Here is a 17,303-nt window from a genome sequence, read left to right as displayed (position 1 = left end):
ACTCAATTCAGACTTCAGGGAGAGTATTTCTCTCAGAGCCTCTGCTCCGCCTGGTCTTAAGTGCTAGCTGGCCGTTGTTTCGTGAGAGAGAGAGAGAGAGAGAGAGAGGTGTGAAGAAGGGTGGGGGAGGCGGTTTATGCACCAAAGTCGTTTCTAGTTCTGTCCTTCTCACAAATTGCAGAAAAAAAGAAGTCCTATTTCCGCCATTAGAGCTCTGAATATTCTGGGTCTATTTTTATTTTTCAGGCCTTTTTTCATGTGTTCTGCTCTCAAATTCAAATTCTGTAAGCTTCTCTTCACTTTTAATTATTGTTTAAAATTTCCAATTCCTTTTAGGCGAAAACATCTGAACCCGTAGCTTGGAGGTATTAAAGATTCTGTGCGCGAATGGTAGTGTATTACCACTCAACCTTTGAAACTGAAAGGACTGAATCTTGGATTTGGAGGGTCTGGTGTGCAGATATTACGATCGCACAGGTTGTTGCCAAATGCCCTTCTGGAGTTGTTAACTGATTCTGGTCGAGGAAAATATTAACAATTCTGGTTAAAGAAAATAGAGGAGAATAAGGGAAGAAATCAGTGGGAAAGAATCATTGCCGCCTTTGTTTCGGTTGAGAGGTATTAACAATTCCTTTTGTAATCATCCATGTGCTTACATGGATGATTACAAAAGGATAGAGAGAAGTGCCAACAAGGCTCCTGGAGCGAAAGATTTATTTATCTTCTTTTCTTTAATAAGGTTTATATGTTTTATTTTGAAAATTTGAAGAAGAATAAAGGATAAAATAGTCTTTTTCTTGTTTTTATCTGAATGGATGCTAACGGCAAGGGAAGTATTAGTCAATTGCCATAAATATAGGAGTAGAGTTAATCAATTTTCAAACAGCAAGAATACATAGCTAAACCATAAGGGTAGTTTAAGAAATTTACCCTTTAAATTTTCTAGAAATTTTTGAATATATCAGCTTTAGTTAAGTTAACCAAAACGAAATCCTTACAATATTTCTTTTTGAAGATAAAAATAATAATTTTATTTCCGACAAAAAACTGGAATCTTTCTTGAAATTTTAGATTTCATCATTAGAAAATAATATAAATACAAGAAATACTGTAAAATATTAAAAAATTAAAAAAAAATCTACCAAAAATTATTGAAAATTTAGAAATTTCATTTTGGGTTTAAAATGGGTGAAGTTTCCAAAATTTATAACTTTGGTTGTTGTTTCATCAAGGTGTTGTGCATAAAATTCCTTTGATACAAGTTGATTTGGATATTTCATTTTGATGAAGAGCACACCAGAGAAACTTGCGATTTGAGAGAGAGAACTGCAGTACTGGTCAGTGTTGAACCAAAAGCCCATTCTACATGCATACATAATAGGTGAAGCTTTACCAAGCCCACTTCAAAGCCCATGTTCAAACCCAACATATTGAGAGCCCATTATATAAACAACATCCAAACGCATTCCTCGGTTACAGTCATCATGATCACAAGAAGTTTCCTGGAACCCCGACGAATGCCTAACAAGTCAATTCCTTTCCTTTCTGGATACTTAAGAAAGTCCATCCACTCAATCCCACACTTGCATTTGAGAGAACCTATCACCTCAAACAACAAAATTATTAACTCATAACCCAAGATACAGAAAAAAAAAAAAACATAAGCCCAAGCCCAGCCGACGTGTCAAAGCACTTGCCACTTGACTCGGCTAAGTTAGAAAAAAATGTTACAATACAAAGAAAAAAAATGCATTCATATATTTTATATATGGTTAGAAGTTGGGTCGGTGAAGGTGAAGGTGTGGACCCAAAAATGAATGGACAAGATCATATAACAGTTACTTGAGAGAGATATATAATCGGATAGGTGGACGGACCAAGATCAGCCCTAAAAATATATTTAGATTAGATTGAAAACGATGACATAGAATTTGGAATAGCAGCGTAAAAAGGCAAATAAGATGAATAGTGATATATGGTGACACTACCAAATTAAAGTTCGGTACGGAACAAGAAAGGACGAAGAAATATTGTGCTTATTGTGATGTGTACTCAAGGTCATCTGTCAAATTTGGAATCAAGTTCGAACTAGTATTTGTACTAGATGTGGAGTGAAGACCCATCTACATACAAACTTAAGGCTTCGAAAAAAAAACATACAAACTGAAGTTAATTTCTTGTACTCCTACTTCTGGTCCTTAATATATATTATTCTATTTTTCCCACTACTCTAAGATGAACCAGAATTTTATTGAAGGAGTTTGAATTCAATTAAACTTTAATGCAATTCAGAAAAAAAATCTAACATCCTTCATACATAACATTATCCAAAGACTTAGGGCAACCCATTTTTCGATTTTAATATTATCAGCGCATCCCTTCACTATTACCCCTCGAACCCAACTTTATCCAAAGATACCAAACCTAGCTCTTTATCCATATGGAGATAAGTTAGAAGATAAAAGATGACAAATACATCCTAAATCCTTGAGAGAAGAAAAAAATAAAAAAATAAAAGGGAGATGTCACCATGATGATGGGTGCTATTATTGAACTAGAGAGCAATGTGTGTTTTGTATGGGAATTTTTCTAGTTATTGTTAACCAACTTAGCTTAGGTCACAATATATACTGTTAAATTGCAATTAATTTATGCCCATCCCCTTTTACATTTCCTGTAGATCCAAATATTAATCATTGGAAAATAGAAAGGGTTATGGACATGGTCATAAAATGAAGTTAGATTGATTATTACACCCTTAAATATTTTATCATTTAATGAATTTACCCACTATAAGGTAAAGTAATAAGTCATTAATATATTTGATTTGAAGGAAAAAGTAGGGAAAGGAAAGAAATGATAGGGAAATATATACAAAATTTTTAAAGTTTCCTTTTTCTTTTCCTACTTTTTTCACAAGCCAAACGTAGTTTAAGTGTAACTTCAGCATTTGAGAAGAAATGGGGTTGCTGGATTGAATGAATTTTTTTTAACCCAACTTCAACATCACAACCTACTTAGTATTTTATTCACTAAAAACAATGCAATAAATCATTCATGTCAAACGACCCTTTGAACTTACACAATCACTTGAATACTCGAACTATATATATATTACATTGGGAAGCAGAAGTTGAAATTAAGCCTTTTTGGATTTCAAGATGAATTATCGGGCTGCTGTGCAAATCCTGCCATATTCATCAAACATTTTGTTATTAATTTGGGTAAAATACAAAAATCTCTCTTGAAGTTTCTCGCAATCTTAAAAATCTCTCTTATAGTTTCAAATTAGTAAAATCCTCCATTCTATTTTTGAAAATTACCCCTAAACGTCATCTAATCAATTTGTAAAATACCATATTTAACCTTAATCAAGCAACTTCTTAGTACACTTTCTATTTTCTTTGATAGAATAGACGAATATGCAAACCCTAACGGTTACAATGGCACTATTACTTGGAATATTCTATTTTTCAAAATATTTCATCCATTTTCCAGCAACTGTTCTTCACCGGAGACCATTGAGCAAGCCTGTTTGTTTCCCCTGTGAATGGATAACAAGGCTTAAAGGAGAAAGTTGTAGACAGATATACATGAATTTGGAGAAGAGGGAAGTGAGCACATGGAGTTGCAGTAGTTACAGAGGAGAAAGAAATAAACTGTTTTGGTTTCTTTTAGCTTTTTTACTTATTTTTCTATTGTTTCTTATTTCTTTAGAATTGAGAAGAAAAAGTGAGAAATTAGAATCCCATCGCTCCTAGCAACAGGAATGATAAACCCACCTCCAAACGAAAAGATTGACAAAATCACTTGTCATCATGTTTGAAATATTTTGTCCAATGGCAATGGGACCCCTTTCATGAAATCAGAAAAAGTAGTCGCTCTCACCGTCCATCTCATGTGAAGATTATTTTAGTAGTTGTTAGTGTAGGGGTATTTTTGTCTTTATACTTATATTAAGGTTGTTGATCTGTAATGTTATGTTAGAACCAGTGCTCCTTACTTAAATAAGGGCACATATGTCTTTTCCACTATTTTTAATAATAAAAGCACATGTCTGGCCGAATGGGAGGAAGGTTTTTTGACTTCCAGTTCGAACTAGACTTTTCTCCTTTTCTCTTTCTCTCTTTCTTCCACCTTTCTACCTCTTTTTACGTAACTGGTCTCAGACAAATAGAATTCCAAGGCAGGCCAATCATAACATGGTATCAAACTACTTGAATCTACCTAGATTTCTGTCTGCCTACATTTCTGTTCTCTACGCACCCAATCTAGGGTTTTCTCTTGATTTCTTGCTATCAAGTGGAGATAAGGGAAAGGGCTGAAAAGGAGTGATCACCCTCTTCCCTTGGAGGTTTCTATGCCTCCAGTTGTGTCTTGTGTGGTCGGTTGCTATGGTTTCTAAGAAGCCCTCCCCTAATCGATGAAGAGAAGAGGGCCGATTTGTGTGGTGCAGTGGTTGTCTTGTGTAGGCTGATTTTCTACTCGTGTGGTTGTTCTTCCAGTGATAAGGTAAGAGATTTCTATGCATGTTTTCTGTTATGAATCAAATAGGAACTACGTTTCAGATCATATGCTGGGATTTCAGACAGTAATGTGCTAGGATTTATGTTGTTTTTGGGTGATTCGAAGGAAGAGTTGTGATCATATAGTGGTGAGATTTCAGGTAGCCGTAGGGGTAGGGTTTGTGGTGTCAAGAGTACAATTCTCAGCAATAACAAAAAAAAAATGTGTTGAGATCAGTGTGACTACTGTGATCTAGTTGAGTGCAGTGTGCAAAATTCAGTGATAACAGAATTCAACAAGTGTGCAGAATCGGTGATAACAGAATGGGAGATAACAGTGATAGTAAACCTAATGTGATGGTGCCTACTAACTACCTGAACGTTCAAATGACCTCCATTAAACTGAATGGAGAGAATTATGTGCCTTGGGCTAAATCTGTCGAAGTCTTTCTGAAGGCAAAGAAGAAGGTAAAACACATAAGAGAGGAGAAACCCTCCACTAACTCTCACGAGTATGAAGACTGAGAGCAAGAGGATGCACAGATTATCACATGGTTATAGAATAGTATGAAACCCAAGATTAGTATAAATTTCATGTTTCTTGACATTGCCAAAGATGTGTGGGACCATGCTAAAAATTGTATTTAGGTCAGAACAATACACCAGAGTGTATCAGTTGTATTAGGAATACTTTAATCTACAACAGGGCAATCAAAATCTTAAGGAGTACTATGCCAATGTGAGAAACATCCGTAATGAGTTGAATGTTTATCACCCTCTCACTTCTAATGTCAAAATTCAGCAACAACAGAGAGAACAGTTTGATGTGACTCGATTTTTTGTGGGACTAAAATCTGAATATAAACACGGGCTCAAATACTAGGAGGGTCAGCTCTCCCTTCTTTAGAAGAGGTATTTGCTCGACTTCGGAGCATTTCTATTGGATCTACTGATAACCCTAATATCTCAGATAGATCAACCTTTGTTGTGTCGAGAGGCCATGGTGCTAGAGGTGGAGCTCGGGGAGCTCAGTCTGGCCATGGTGGTAGTAGTGGTCCGGTGTATGGCTGAAGTGGCGGTGGTGGGCCTACTTATAACCATGGTGATGGTCGTACTGGAGGTAGAGATTCAAGGGGAGCTCGTGGTAGAGGACGTGGCTCGAGTCCAAGGAGGTGTACTCATTGTGATGGATGGACATTAACTATTGCTATGATCTACATGGTCCACCCTCAACCTAGGTCAATCATGCCGTGACTAGTGACACTAGTTCCAATTTTATACAGGAGAATCGTCCATCTGATCAGATACCTCCTACACCCACAGATGGTCCCCTAAAGGAGATGGTGAGTGTTCCCCGTGATGAGTATGAGAGGTTTATCCAGTCCACGTCACAGCAGAACACAGCTATTTTTGCACACTCAAGTATGGATTGTTTGGCATCCACACCCAATCCCTGGATCATTGACACTGGAGCCTCTGATCACATGACTGGAACTCCAGGTGTGTTTTCTTCCCTCTCTCATTGTTCAACATCACAATCTGTCACCCTTGCTAATGGTTTCACATCCTCAATTTGTGGTGTTGGTATTGTTGACATAGACCCTATATCCTTATCCTCAGTTTTGTATGCTCCTAAATTGCCTTTTAATCTTATATCTATTAATAAGCTGACCAAGTCACTTAATTGTTCCATTACCTTTTATCCTTCTATGTGTGTTTTTCAGGATATCAAGACGGGGATGAAAATTAGTGGAGGGCATAAACCTGGTTGGACTGCATTACCTTGACGCTGGTGGAAGAACTTCAACATCTCTCCAGTCATCTCTTTTTCCACTCCAGTGGCACTGTCGATTTGGTCATTCATCACTGAAAGTTTTGAAGTCTTTGGTTCTGTCTTTGAGTCAACTTTCTGTTTTGGACTGTGAGTCGTGTCAGTTTGGGAAACACTATCATGTTCCATTTAGTTCTAGGGTTGATAACCTTGTATTGAGTCATTTTTCTTTGATTCACTCCGATGTTTGGGGTCCTTATAAAGTGATGTCGTGTAATGGATATAGATATTTTATCATTTTTGTAGATGATTTTTCAAGGATGACGTGGTTCTACCTAATGAAAGAAAGAAGTGAATTGTTTACCATCTTTCATTAATTTTATGTTGAGATTCGTAATCAATTTGGTATTCACATTAAAATTTTTCGTTCTAATAATGGTCGTGAATATTTATCTTCATCGTTTCAAGAATACTTAGATCAACATGGCATTATACATCAGACCTCATGTACCTACACCCCACAACAAAATGGGTGGCTGAGAGAAAGAACCGCCATTTCTTGGAAACAGCACGATCCCTCATGCATCACATGAATGTTCCCAAACCCTTTTGGAGTGATGCGATTCTTACCTCTTTCTTTCTGATTAATTGGATGCCCACGTCCATCCTTGATGGTCATTCTCCATTTACGATCTTGTTTCCCACCTTGTCTTCGTTTCCTCTTTCTCCTCGTGTATTTGGGTGTGTCTGCTTCGTCCATAATCTGGGCCCCGGGAACAACAAGTTCGACGCCCGTTCTCTTAAGTGCATCTTCCTTGGCTATTCTCAGACCCAGAAAGGTATAAGTGTTACCATCCTAGTTCTCGATGGCCCTTTGTGTGTGCTGATGTCACCTTCCTTGAGTCTACTCCTTTCTTTTTGGGGTCTAGTGATGCTTCTTCCTCCTCATCACCTCCTCCTCTTCCCCTTCTAGTTGCCAATCCTCTTCCTCTTGTTCCAGTCGTGACCAAGTCCTTGCCTCCAATGCCACCACCTGCTGAACACCCACCTATCCGTCAAGTGTATACACATCGGCCACATGTACCAGCTACTACTCCTCCGACTACATCACCGTCGACAGATTCGACTCTAGACTCGAACCCAGCATCTGATATGGATATTTCCATTGCCTTGCAGAAAGGTAAATGCACTTGCACCCTTTGTCCTATTTCTCATCATGTTTCACTTACTCCATCGCCAGTTTGTCACTTTGTTATCATCAGTTGTTGTCCCCAAGGATGTCCAGGAAGGCCTTGCCTCTCTAAGGTGGTGTCGTGCGATGGAAGAAGAACTTTTATCCCTTCATCATAATCATACTTGGGACCTCACCATTCTTCCTCCTAAGAAGCAAGCTGTCGGTTGTAGATGGGTTTATACAGTTAAGTATTTCCCTGATGGTAGTGTTGAACGCTTGAAAGCACGATTAGTTGCAAAAGAGTACTCCCAAACCTATGGTATTGACTACACAGAGACATTCTCACCAGTTGCTAAGATAGGGTCAATTCATGTTGTGATCTCTCTTTCCGCTATGTATGATTGGTCGCTATATCAGTTTGATATCAAGAATGCCTTTTTCCATGGTGACTTACTTGAAGAGGTCTACATGGAGCAACCTCCAGGGCTTTTGCTCAAGGGGAGGATGGTAAGGTATGTAGATTAAAGAAAACTATATATAGACTTAAACAGTCTCCTCAAGCATGGTTTGGTAGGTTCAGTGAGGTGGTAAGGAAGTTTAGTATGAAACAGTGCCAAGTTTATCATTTCGTATTCAACCATGACTCTCCGGGAGGAAAAATGTTGTTGGTGGTGTATGTAGATAATATTGTTATTACCGGGAATGATAACATGGGCATTGACAAGTTGAAGACTTATCTACAGGATCATTTTCAGAAAATGATCTTGGTAAACTGAAATATTTCTTGGGGATAGAGATAGCAAGATCTAAGTATGGTATTAATTTGTGCTAGAGGAAATATATGCTTGGTTTGTTGGAAGAAACTGGCTTGTTGGGTGCTAAACTAACTAAAACACCTATGGAAACAAATACTAGGTTAAGCAGTGATATGGGTGAAGTGCTTGAAGACCCTAGCAAATATCGGCGACTTGTAGGTAAATTGAAATACCTAACATTTACTCGGCCAGACATTTCATTTGCGGTTAATGTGGTAAGTCAATTCATGCAGAAACCTTTGGTTCCTCATTGGAATGCAGTTCTGAGAATTGTGAGGTATTTAAAAGGAGCCCCGGGTCGTGGTTTGATATACAAAAGTGGTGGAAAACTTAAAATAGAAGGGTATTCTGATGTTGACTGGATCGATTTTGTGTCTGATAGGCGGTCTACCACAGGCTATTGCACTTTTCCAGGGGGTAACCTGGTGACATGGAAAAGTAAGAAGCAGACAGTCGTGGCAAGAAGTAGTGTAGAAGCAGAATATAGAGCTATGGCACATACTGCTTGTGAATTAGTGTGGCTAAGGAACCTTCTACAGGATGTAGGGTACAACATCAATAATCAAATAAAGCTCTATTGTGACAATCAGGCTGCAATTCATATTTTTTCTAATCCGGTATTTCATGAAAGAACCAAGCACATTGAGGTTGACTGTCATTTTGTGAGGAAGAAAGTGCTAAATGGAGTGCTAGACACTACATACGTCAATATAGGAAACCAGTGGACAGACTTATTTATAAAAGGGTTGAGTCGGGGAAGAGTGGACTACATATGCAACAAGCTGGGATTGTATGATATATACTGACCAGCTTGAGGAGGAGTGTTAGTGTAGGGGTATTTTTGTCTTTATACTTATATTAAGGTTGTTGCTTTGTAATGTTATGTTAGAACCAATGCTCCTTACTTAAATAAGGCACATATGTCTTTTCCACTATTTTTAATAATAAAAGCACATGTCTGGCCGAATGGGAGGAAGGTTTTTTGACTTCTAGTTCGAACCAGACTTTTCTCCTTTTCTCTTTCTCTCTTTCTTCCACCTTTCTACCTCTTTCTATGTAACTAATCTCAAACAAACAGAACTCCAAGGCAGGTCGAATAATAACAGTAGTTAAAAAGATAATTGATATATGATCCTTGGGGGGGGGGGGGGTGTGCCACCAAAAAACCTCAGAAACAATCAAAAACATTTGTCCTTCCGAGTAATAGTGCCGTTGTTTGTGTTCGTCTGTTCTGTCAAAGAGAATAAAAGGCATAAGTTGTTCGATTAAGGGTATGATATTTTACAAATTGATTAAATGACGTTTAGGGGTAATTTCGTAACTTCTCAAAAATTGAAGTGAGGGTTTTGCTAATTTGAAACTATACGAGATATTTTTATGATTGTTAGATATTTCAGGGGGGTTTATTGTATTTTACCTTATTAATTTTATTATATGTGGCTTGGTGTGTTCGTTATTTTTTTTTAAATAATCTTTAATTAGTATTGTTTTAATAACACTGTTAGTTGTTTTAGGGGTGTTAATTGGACTGGATTTGCTTTAATCCGATTTGATCAAATATGACTCCATTGCAGATGGATCATGTCCAATCCAATGCAATGAATATTTTGGACCAGTCCCATACAATGTCTGAACTGTGTATCTGTTCAAATTGGTTTTAATTTAGATTGATTCCAACCCAAGATCGATCTATTGGAGCCTATATTCTTATTGATATTGGTCCATCTACTCTATCTAAATTGATTCTAATTTAGACAGATCCAACCCAAAACCGATCCATTGACACCTCTACTGTGTGGTGTTTAATGCATTCGTATGGCGGTAATAACTAGTAAATGTTGTTTCAACTTTCAAGAAACAATCGTCTTCAACTTCTGTAGTCTTCAAACATTGAATCAACTGTAAACGATATAATTAAACATCTGCATCAAACACTAAAATAGAATGATATCTCAGTCCAAATGGTTTGTAGCCACCCATTCAAATGGTTATCTGAAACATGACTGAAATTGATATATATAAAGAGAGAGAGAAATTCACATATATTGATGATGTGTATCCTGAATAAACAAGCAACTAAAACCTTTTGGCGACATAAATAAGAGCAAGTACAGATTCGAATGGAACCGTACAGGCATTGACTTAACATGTCTCACACATGGGGGTGGGCCCGTCGTGGCTTTCTCTTCTCCCCGTCTAGCGTAAGTCTCTTGTTTTTTTTCTCCCCCGGTGAGCGGTGAGCGGTGAGCGGTGAGAGAGGACTCAATGGAGCCGTGATGAATAGGCTAACCATTGGCCAAAGTCATCCATTCATTTTCCCTTTAAAATAAATCTAAATCCACTACTCACTTGTCTGTTTCATAAACCCGGCCTCCATTAGTCTTGCTTGAGAAAACTATACTAATAAATTAAATAATCATCTCTACCAACATCAAATTTGGTTACGACAATAAATAAGAGTAATTTAATTAAATAGGCCACCAATTACATGTTTTATTGATGGTTAGATTCCAAACTATAGTCTTTATTAATTTAATCAATTGATAATACTTCGCTGCCCACACATAAGTTGCATTACATATTGATAGGGATATTGACTTTTTCTATTCCTTCTTTTTCTCTCCATTAGCTAGCTAGGTTTGACATTTTGAATCTTTATTACGCAAACCAGTACGAACTATATATCTACATGAAGTTATTATTTTCTGAGCAATTTAACTTTGTTGAATATACTGTCAAGTGATAATTCATAGGCTGTGTTGGGGGCTTTAATTCTGCATGCGAGCATGGTTATTGCAGCCAGCTTAGGTATTGAGGAATTGAACAGCCTTAATTTCCTCTCTTCATCAAAATTCAGAGTATCAACACCAGAGGGTTCAAGTTGTCACTTCTGATCACTTATCTTGAGGGTTCAATCTACACGTAATGATCAGTAATATTAGCTTGACCCAACACGTACGGTCTCTTTAGAAAAAAATATATAAAACTATATATTATATAAACATATTATCAATTTTAATTTTAATGGATTGATCGAGAGTTGAGATTGGTCAGTTTGCAAAGCCTCTCCCTGTCAAAATGGTTAATGTTGCTCCACTTCATGAACATTGAGTAGTGGGTAAGATGGCTAAATACTTGGTATATTTTCTTAATTTCCAGCTTCTTCAACCGATGGAGGTTGTGCTGGTGAAGTGCCAAAGGGTCAGAGAAGGTGACGTGTTAAACAAATCCATCCGGCCTTTCACAATAACATTCCTACGTATATATAAAGAATGCTAGCTTCCCCTGTTATTACAGAACACACATAATCACAAAGAGAAAATCAAGAAGAGAGATCTAGAGGAAATATCTTCATGGAACGTTCCCTTGAGGAGACACCAACATGGGCTCTTTCGATCGTCTGTTTGGCTCTCACCCTCCTTTCTGTCCTCATAGAGGGTGCCATTCGCCTTCTCACCAAGGTATATTAACGCCAATGCATACAACTAAGCGTCTTTTGTATGTACTAATTAATGAAGATATATATCATATATGTTTGTTTTCTGTCATACACTGTAAATGATCTCAACTTAATATTTCAGGCTCTCAAAAGAAGGAAAAGAAAGTCGCTAAGCCATGCTTTTGGGAAGATCAAGACTGGTGACTCTCTCTCTCTCTCTCTCTCTCTGATCAGATACATATATATGTATGTACTTTGTATGACATGGCCACCTACCTATATTTTGGTAATTGGCTAAAAACATAAATTGATTTTCTGTTAATGTAGAATTGATGATTCTGGGTTTATTGTCACTGCTTCTAACCGTTGCCGAAAGCCCCATATCAAAAATATGCGTCACCAAGGCTGTGGGGAATTCCTTTCTTCCTTGCCAAGACCCTTTCCACACCGATGATGATGAACCTGCTTTTTCCTCCGCTACTGAAATCCTGGGCTCCAACGGAACACTTACAACTGGCCATCAAAGTGAAATCACAGGCGGAGATGAAAACTGCAAGGCGAAGGTGAGGAGCCATCCCCAACTGGAATCAATATGAATATTATTTTTCAACTAAAATTAGTAATATGTTTCCCCCGAAGGAAGTAAAAAAGCTATTAATTAAGGCATGAGAAGATAGAAGAGTAAATTACACAGAACATCGAATCTAAGATACCTACCTGTTTGTTTAGTTTAGTAAACTTAGTTTATTTTATTCTAGCTAGCTACTTACCTTTTTTTCTGGTTGGAGGATTGATGAGATGCTGAGCATGCATTTGTTTTGATTGATATGATTGGTGCAGGGAATGGTTTCGCTAATATCAAAGGAAGGTATCAAGCAACTGCACATCTTCATCTTTGTGTTGGCGGTGTTTCATGTTCTATACTGTGTTCTAACCATGTTTCTAGGAATGGCCAAGGTAAATGCAATGTTTTCAGTAATCTTGAGGGAATGAATCTTTAGTACGTATCTGCGTCATGGGTGATGTCAAAATGACTAATTTGTGTGCTAGTAGGGAAATGGGCTACAAAGGGGTAGCCCCAGAACAACCCAAACCCTGATGAAGACGGGAAATTATCTCAGTTCTCATCAGCTACAATCAGCTGTGCAGATTTTACCAGTGAGCCAATAACTGGCACCTTCTAAAATGATTTTTTCGTATTGACCTCTACTAAAAAAAATAGAGAGAGAGAGAGAGAGATTTCAATGAAATATTTTGATTTTAAGGTGATTCTTTTTGGTATCTGAATGTTTTGGGTTAGTCTGTTAGCAGAGGTTACAGAGCAGGGTGTATACATGAGGCCAACTGGCTAGACCACGGAGAGCCTGCAGTTCTACGAGGTCCATCCCGCCTCTTCACTAAGGAAGTGACGCCGAGTGACCATCTCAACTGCTGGGTCATCGGCAAGGTGATGAGAATTAATAACCGTACACCCCTCTTTTGGTTCGATTTGGATTGCAAATATATGAACATTTTGTTCAAGTCATCACCTATACCCTTTCTATTTCCCATACCCCAGGCCAGAAAGCAGATAATCTTAATCAGGTTCAGGTTCTCCTGATTGAGACTATCTTCTCCATGTATCTTTTCCCCCAGAGTGGAGCTAGCGGCCCTATATGCATCAATAGATGGCCCAAATGCCAAACCACATGAAAGTTGACTCATGGAACTATATATAAGCTTCCACAGCCCCTACTCCGAGAAGAGAAAAAAAAGGGGGACAAAGACACGCCCAATACGTTAATGAACACATGTCAACTCAGCTTCTATGTCAATTTAACACTCCTGAAAATAAGGCAGAAGCCAGCAGGGTGCTTAACAAGTCAATGAATAAAGAAGGGTTTTGTTTTTTCTGGTTCTTTTTTGTGACCCTTTTCCCACCTTTGTTTTATATTCAGATGAGCAAATGGAAAGCCTGGGAAGAAGAGACGAAGACCCTTGAGTATCAAATCGCTAACGGTACCTTGCTATATTGAAAAGTCTTTCCTTCTTCTTCCTCTTCTTCTTCTTCTAATGATTCATGGTGAATATAGATCCACGGAGGTTCAGGCTCACCCGTGACACTTCATTCGGACGACGCCATCTAAAATTTTGGAGTGACAATCCTCTTATGCTTTGGCTCGTAAGTGCCTTAAATTCTCAGCGACTTAAGTCATTTTTTCACACTAGGGCTAGCTCTGGTGCATTTGCATAAGCCTTTGGGAAGTGCTTATGTGCTAGGGGATTGCTGTGGTAAAGCATCGCATGTGAAAGAGCTTTGTCTCGACAGAAAATAAATCACAAAAGCGAAACCAATTAGACTTTCATTCAGTGCCATTTAAGTGCATTATCAAGCAAGATGACAGCCAAAAATTCTCTTTAGTCATATTAACAAAGAGGTTCGGATCTTCTCTATTAATTTTATTATGTTTTTTTTCCCCTTTTTTTAGGTTTGTGTCCTTAGGCAGTTCAGTGGCTCGGTTACTAAGGCGGATTACTTCACTCTCCGTAACGGGTTTATTGTGGTAAGACTACCCCATCTAACTGTCAATTACTGATGTACACGTAGACTGAGCAAATCTTCATGACTGCTCCAACCTATCTATTTCCCTCTAATCAGTGACCATATACAACTTGAGTTGAAAACTTGAGCTAACCACCAGGCCTGGGCTTTAATCTAAGTCCTAACGCTGAAATGGGCTAAAGTAATATCAACATGAAGCCCAAATATGTCTTCTCATGCTAACTAGCCAGGCTAATCCAGCCCATGAACACAGCTATTGCCAAACTTAAGTGAAAGCTTTTTGTGTTGTTTATTGTCTAATGAAGTAATAATGCAAGTTTATTAAGCAACCATTTTCCATTTGAAAGACAAAGGCCATAAAAGTTTCTAGTATCAGCATTTGACCAGGACACATAAGCCTGTACATCTCAGTCAATCTTGGACTGAGTCTATATATTAGAATGGATATGGTTTAAACCTGAAATTCCTTACACAGGTTCCACTAATGGTGGTACCAAGTGGATGGAGTCTAAAACCAAACATTGTGTTCAATATGAGATGCTGAGTGAGTGTCCTGTTGCAGACCCCAGTCTAGTCTTGAACTGAAGGAATGCCTGAATCAAATAGTTTACAATAAAAACCAAATCCAGACACATTCCTGACTATTAACTAGTTCGTTTTTTCTTGGTTGAATTACTAAGGCCCACAATATTGCTGAGGGCAGTGACTTCGACTTCCGGAAATTCCTTAATACAGCTTTCGACCATGATTTTGAAAAGGTGGTGGGAATCAGGTAAAAGTCACTTGCATGTGATATGAGATTGCTGAGGGTGGAACTGGATTTCAGAGTCCTCTAATTTCTTGCATGTCTATTATATTGCAGCTTTTGGATCTGGATCTTCTCCATATTCTTCATCTTTTTCAGTGCACATGGTATTAGACTTTCTATCAATTAAAATTTTAGAAATAATACGGCAATATTACTTTATCTTCTTGGTCAGAAATGACTCTGCTTGCTCACAAAAGCTCCTTTAATATTTGCAGAATTTTATAACTATTTTTGGCTACCCTTTGTACCTCTAATGGTAAGGTTGTGAACCCAACTCTTGGTTTTATATAACAGAAGCCGGACACTAAGAATAACTTCTTCCCATCGTTTGTCTGTGAATTTTCTGTTGCAGATGGTTCTGGTAATTGGGACAAAGTTACAAGTTATCATCACCAAAATGTATCTGGAGAGTCCTAACAAGTCGACCGTGGTTCAGGGGACCTTTCTTGTGAAGCCCAATGATGACCTCTTCTGGTTTGGTCGACCACAATGGCTTCTCTATCTCATCCATTTCATCTTATTCCAGGTAAATATCACTGCCATTACTGTAGCAATGCAACTGATGAAATTGACCTCAATCAATCCTTGTTAGGATACATAATCATAATGAATAATATTCATTGTACGTAATTTGGCCATGCATCTATCTGTAATTTTAAATTTACAGTGTTAGTTATACTTTCTATATATGGAGAAAGAGGACCTAGATACTGTATGGAATAAATACATAATTCGGAAATTAAACAATGTACAAACAATCCAAAACAAAAGAGAACAAATAAATGCAAAAAATTACCTTCAATCTGCAGTCTTCACTGAATGAACAACCTTAACAATCAGAAAGGAATATAATAAATTACTCATGTCTTTTGATACTGGAAATGCTTATCAAAGCCAAATTAGTCCCATCCTCTTTGCACATCCATATCATACAGCTGCTGTGTAGATATACGAGTAGATGCTAATTAAACAAACTTGTCGGACCTCGTTGCAGAACTCATTTCAACTGGCATTCTTCACTTGGACATGGGTAGGTATCTGAGGTTGGTAAAAAAGCTTAAGAGATTTTTTTGGATCCAATGGCTGACTACAGTGCCTAAAACAGTACGAGTTTGGTTTAAGATCTTGTTTCCACCGGAAGACAGAAGACATCACCATAAGGATTGCCATGGGCGTTATTGTTCAGTTACTCTGTGGATACGTGACCCTCCCGCTATATGCACTTGTCACACAGGTAAACCCAAACCCAAATCCTTCTAATTAATCCAGAAAGCGCGGGAGTGTGTGTCTGAGCTCTCTATGGCCATTCTCCTGCAGCTGCATATGTGATATAATACATTGATTTCTTTTACTGATCAAACTCCTCTGCCTGCCTGCCATTGAATAGATGGGTTCAAGCATCAAAGCAGCAGTATTCACTGAAAGCGTCTCCAAGGGTCTCAGACACTGGCAAAACCAAGCAAGGCGAAGTCTGTCCAGGAACATATCCATCTCATCGGAACCCTATCCTACTAACGTCACAGAAAGTTCATTTTCTGATGTGCAAGAGCCTAGTCCTCCATATGAACACCTACCTTCCCCTTCTGTCACAAGTCCTCGCCCAGAATTCAGTGAAGACCAAGTGCAACATAAGAATCTCCTTTCCCCTGGAGTTGAGAACTCTTCGACCATTGAAATTATTGAGGAGACGGTCGAAAATAAAACCATCGCGAGAGAACCCTTTGATGGTGAGATCTCCTTCGGAACCTCTTGGAAAGGACTGGAAAGTGAGAAGCCACTCACTTCAGTGCCAGATGATACCTCATCTGACGTTACAGTAACTTAACTTATACTCCTTTGTACATTCTTCATCTTCATCCTGTAATGAAAAAGAAAACTCATCAGTCATCACGAACTACAAATGCCATTGTTCTTCCAATATATTCTAGCTACGTAGGAGCATGGATTTGTACGTATATGAAGTCAAGTAACCAAGTACAGCAATATCTACTTTCCGATGCCTATTAGAAATGAAGTACAGTGATTTTTTTTTTTTTTCACAGGCTTTTGTTGACTGAAATTTATATATTCAACACCCTACAATCTTATTATTATATATATTTGTTTCATCCAAGGAAAGGAATAACACGGATACCTACTTTCCAATGCCTTTAGAAATTGTCTGAGCAATTAGCCTGCGGCTGCCATAAACAGACGTAGTTGGTTGGATAGTCCAAACACAGCCCAAAAAACTTTTTATTTTGAAGATG

General features: G+C 38.0%; 1 protein-coding gene across 3 annotated transcripts; it reads left to right on the top strand.

Annotated features, from left to right (window-relative positions):
- Positions 1-11,294: 11,294 nt before the first annotated feature.
- LOC148876010 (MLO-like protein 12) lies at positions 11,295-16,969 on the top strand. 3 transcript variants are annotated; one of them, XM_088964842.1, is made up of 15 exons: positions 11,295-11,726; positions 11,847-11,904; positions 12,081-12,267; positions 12,545-12,661; positions 13,005-13,151; positions 13,642-13,702; positions 13,777-13,865; positions 14,173-14,247; positions 14,927-15,018; positions 15,109-15,158; positions 15,270-15,310; positions 15,407-15,580; positions 16,049-16,084; positions 16,160-16,288; positions 16,442-16,969. In XM_088964842.1, exons 1-15 carry the CDS (start codon positions 11,648-11,650, stop codon positions 16,877-16,879), a joined length of 1,773 nt encoding a protein of 590 aa, XP_088820968.1. In that variant the 5' UTR covers positions 11,295-11,647; the 3' UTR covers positions 16,880-16,969. The 3 variants fall into 3 exon arrangements, with proteins under 3 accessions (XP_088820968.1, XP_088820967.1, XP_088820970.1); XM_088964841.1 differs by having other exon boundaries at positions 11,297-11,726; positions 12,032-12,267; XM_088964844.1 differs by lacking the exon at positions 13,005-13,151 and having other exon boundaries at positions 11,297-11,726; positions 12,032-12,267.
- Positions 16,970-17,303: the final 334 nt, after the last annotated feature.

This window comes from Nelumbo lutea, chromosome 1 (genome assembly GCF_056320005.1).
Source record: "Nelumbo lutea isolate HS-2025 chromosome 1, American lotus-T2T, whole genome shotgun sequence".
NCBI classification, from domain to species: domain Eukaryota; kingdom Viridiplantae; phylum Streptophyta; class Magnoliopsida; order Proteales; family Nelumbonaceae; genus Nelumbo; species Nelumbo lutea.
The sequence above is the reverse complement of the archived record's forward strand: the minus strand, read 5'-3'. Positions and strand labels throughout refer to the sequence as shown.